The sequence below is a fragment of the Acyrthosiphon pisum genome, unplaced genomic scaffold (assembly GCF_005508785.2).
Source record: "Acyrthosiphon pisum isolate AL4f unplaced genomic scaffold, pea_aphid_22Mar2018_4r6ur Scaffold_21920;HRSCAF=25285, whole genome shotgun sequence".
NCBI classification, from domain to species: Eukaryota; Metazoa; Arthropoda; class Insecta; order Hemiptera; family Aphididae; genus Acyrthosiphon; species Acyrthosiphon pisum.
In genome coordinates, this window is record NW_021771438.1 from 31,300 (window position 1) to 33,812 (window position 2,513).

Sequence of the window (2,513 nt, forward strand, 5' to 3'; positions counted from 1 at the left end):
TAATTATATTTTGATTTTTGAATACTTGATACTATAATATAAAATATAAAAAATAAAATGTACAGAATTTAAACTCGATATTCTATATAATATTGATAAAAGAACTTTTATAATATTTTTCAATAGATTGTATATTCGTAAAAATTCTCAGGAATTACGTTCTGCAGATATGGTTGATTACGGGTACGACGGATCTAGCGTGCAGATGGCATAGTTCCAGTGACTCCTTGGAGTTCCACGTTACGGGTGTATCGCTCATGAGCTGCCCGTCTCGTGTGCCGCTAAAATGATCCGACAACGCCTTTGCTCGATTCTGATCCGATTATTCGGTGGCTGCAATGTCGCTGACATATTATTATAAATCTATTCGAATATACTGATGATTGATCACCTGTGTTAATGTTTTAATGTAATTATATTTCAATTATTTAATTAAAAAAAACTAATTAAATTAAATGTTTCTATGAAAGTTAAAAGTATTTATTTAGTCGGTGATTTTTGTTTATCGGTTAACATTTTTTTCAAATCTATGAACAAATGATTGGTAACAATGCATAAACATGTATCAGGCCCGCAATCACAATTTTGATTTGACCACGCACATAGAGTAAAATGATTATTGATTTTTTCTGTTCCGCATTTAATAGCATGACTTTTTAATTTTGATAATAATGTGTAAAATTTAGATAATTCATTGTAACAAAAATTTGAAGGATGAATTATTCCCATTTCAGTAATGTCCTTTTCAATTTCTTTAAATAAGTCCATTGTAAATAATAACACACAATTCAACTGTTAGTAATAAACTGAAACAGATTTAGTTGTGTATTATTATAATATACTACAATCAGTTATTACAAAATCTAATTACTTCAAAATGCAAACGCACTTAATTACGAAATTTAAGTTTATGAAAAAAAAAAAAAAAACAAAAAATGTAGACTCGTGTCCTAGTTGACTATGACACTGGATGTAGCATTAACATACTTACTTACCCTAAATTCAAATTTATCAAACTCTAAATCCAACGCCTTAGTCCACTAGGCCATGAGTCTACAAGTTAATTAATTGATATTTGTACATTTAAGTTGAAATAATGAAAAAATAAAAAACGAAAAAAAAAGTAAATATATTTGTAGAAAAAAAAAATAATAATCATTGATGTGTAATTCAGTAAAATATCTTTTTTTTAGTAAAAATTTTCCCGGGGTCGTCACTGACACCGCAAGGGGAAAAGTTGTGGATGAACGATTTTAAATCTCCCTGTAACCGATAAAAACTTGGATAGAAAGACCCCACAAAACTGATTGCTCAAGGGCAAAAGTCGTGGACAAACGATTTTAAATCTCCCTGTAAATATTAAAACTTGGATAGAACACACTTATACTACCTACTATTATACGGCCAATTTATTTCCAAAGATACATTACATATCATGTACATTTCAATATTATCCATGTTAACATGAATACTTTTGTACGAAACATTAAAATATGTTTAGGCTGGCAGATCGTTTTAAAACAATGATTTATAATTAAATTAAAATTTAACACATCTATTACAACTTATTGAGTAAGTTGAATCAATATTATAAATTACAACAAAATAACTAAAATCGTTATTATTATTGGTTATTTAGTGTGCAAGTTTGTCCAAATTTGAACATAAGATAAATATAACATTTTAGATTCTGAGTGAAACGATGAATGTATTGATTTTACAATGATGTGTGTTTTTTTTTATTTTTTTTTGTGTCTGTCATCACCTTTTAGGACAGTAAAAGTGCTTGGATTTTCTTCAACAGTACATTTTCTGATAGGAAAGTGAATCTAGTTGGTACATTGGAGGGTCAAAAGTAAAATTTTTCCAATAGTTTTCAAAAGCGCCGTGAAAAACAAAAGAAAAATTAAGGAAAAACGGGAATTTTTACGCAAAATCTGTTTTCGAGAAAATTGATTTTGGTTTTTGGTGTAACTTTAAAACGAATGACTGTAGATACATGAAATTTTCACTGGTTGTTTTTATTTCCATTTTCTATACATGATAAAATTTTCAAAATATTTTGATTTATTTTGAACTGTTTACGGACAATTTCAGTTTCCAATTTAATTAGTTTTTTTTTCTATGAATATCAATAAAACTTTATTTGTTGAGTAAAAATACTTGAAAATTTAATACAAGGCTCCTACTATATTGTTACAATGACATTTGAAAAATATTAAAAATCCTTAGTCACAGTTTTTTTTTATTAGCATTTAAAGTTTAAAAATTGACAAAATATGGAAAAATCACGAAAATTACCTAATATTATTTTGAGTTTATAATTCGTAAAAATTTTTCTTTTTAGAACTAAGATTTTAAAATGTAATACAAGATTTCCTCAAAGGATAATCTACCTTTTATCAAAAAAAAAATGTCTATAAGAAACTCAAACTACATTTGTTGTGTACAAAACAAAACCGATCTATTGTTCAATCTTCTTCATCTTTATTATAACTATTATTAAAACAAAA

General features: G+C 26.8%; 1 protein-coding gene across 1 annotated transcript in view; it reads left to right on the plus strand.

Moving 5' to 3' along the window:
• The first annotated feature begins 560 nt into the window (after positions 1 to 560).
• Positions 561 to 2,513, plus strand: part of LOC103310130 — a 3,556-nt gene continuing 1,603 nt past the window's right edge. Inside the window, exon 1 of the mRNA XM_008187384.1 lies at positions 561 to 607. Coding sequence (XP_008185606.1) covers positions 561 to 607 — 47 coding nt within the window. The remainder of the gene's footprint in view (positions 608 to 2,513) is intronic.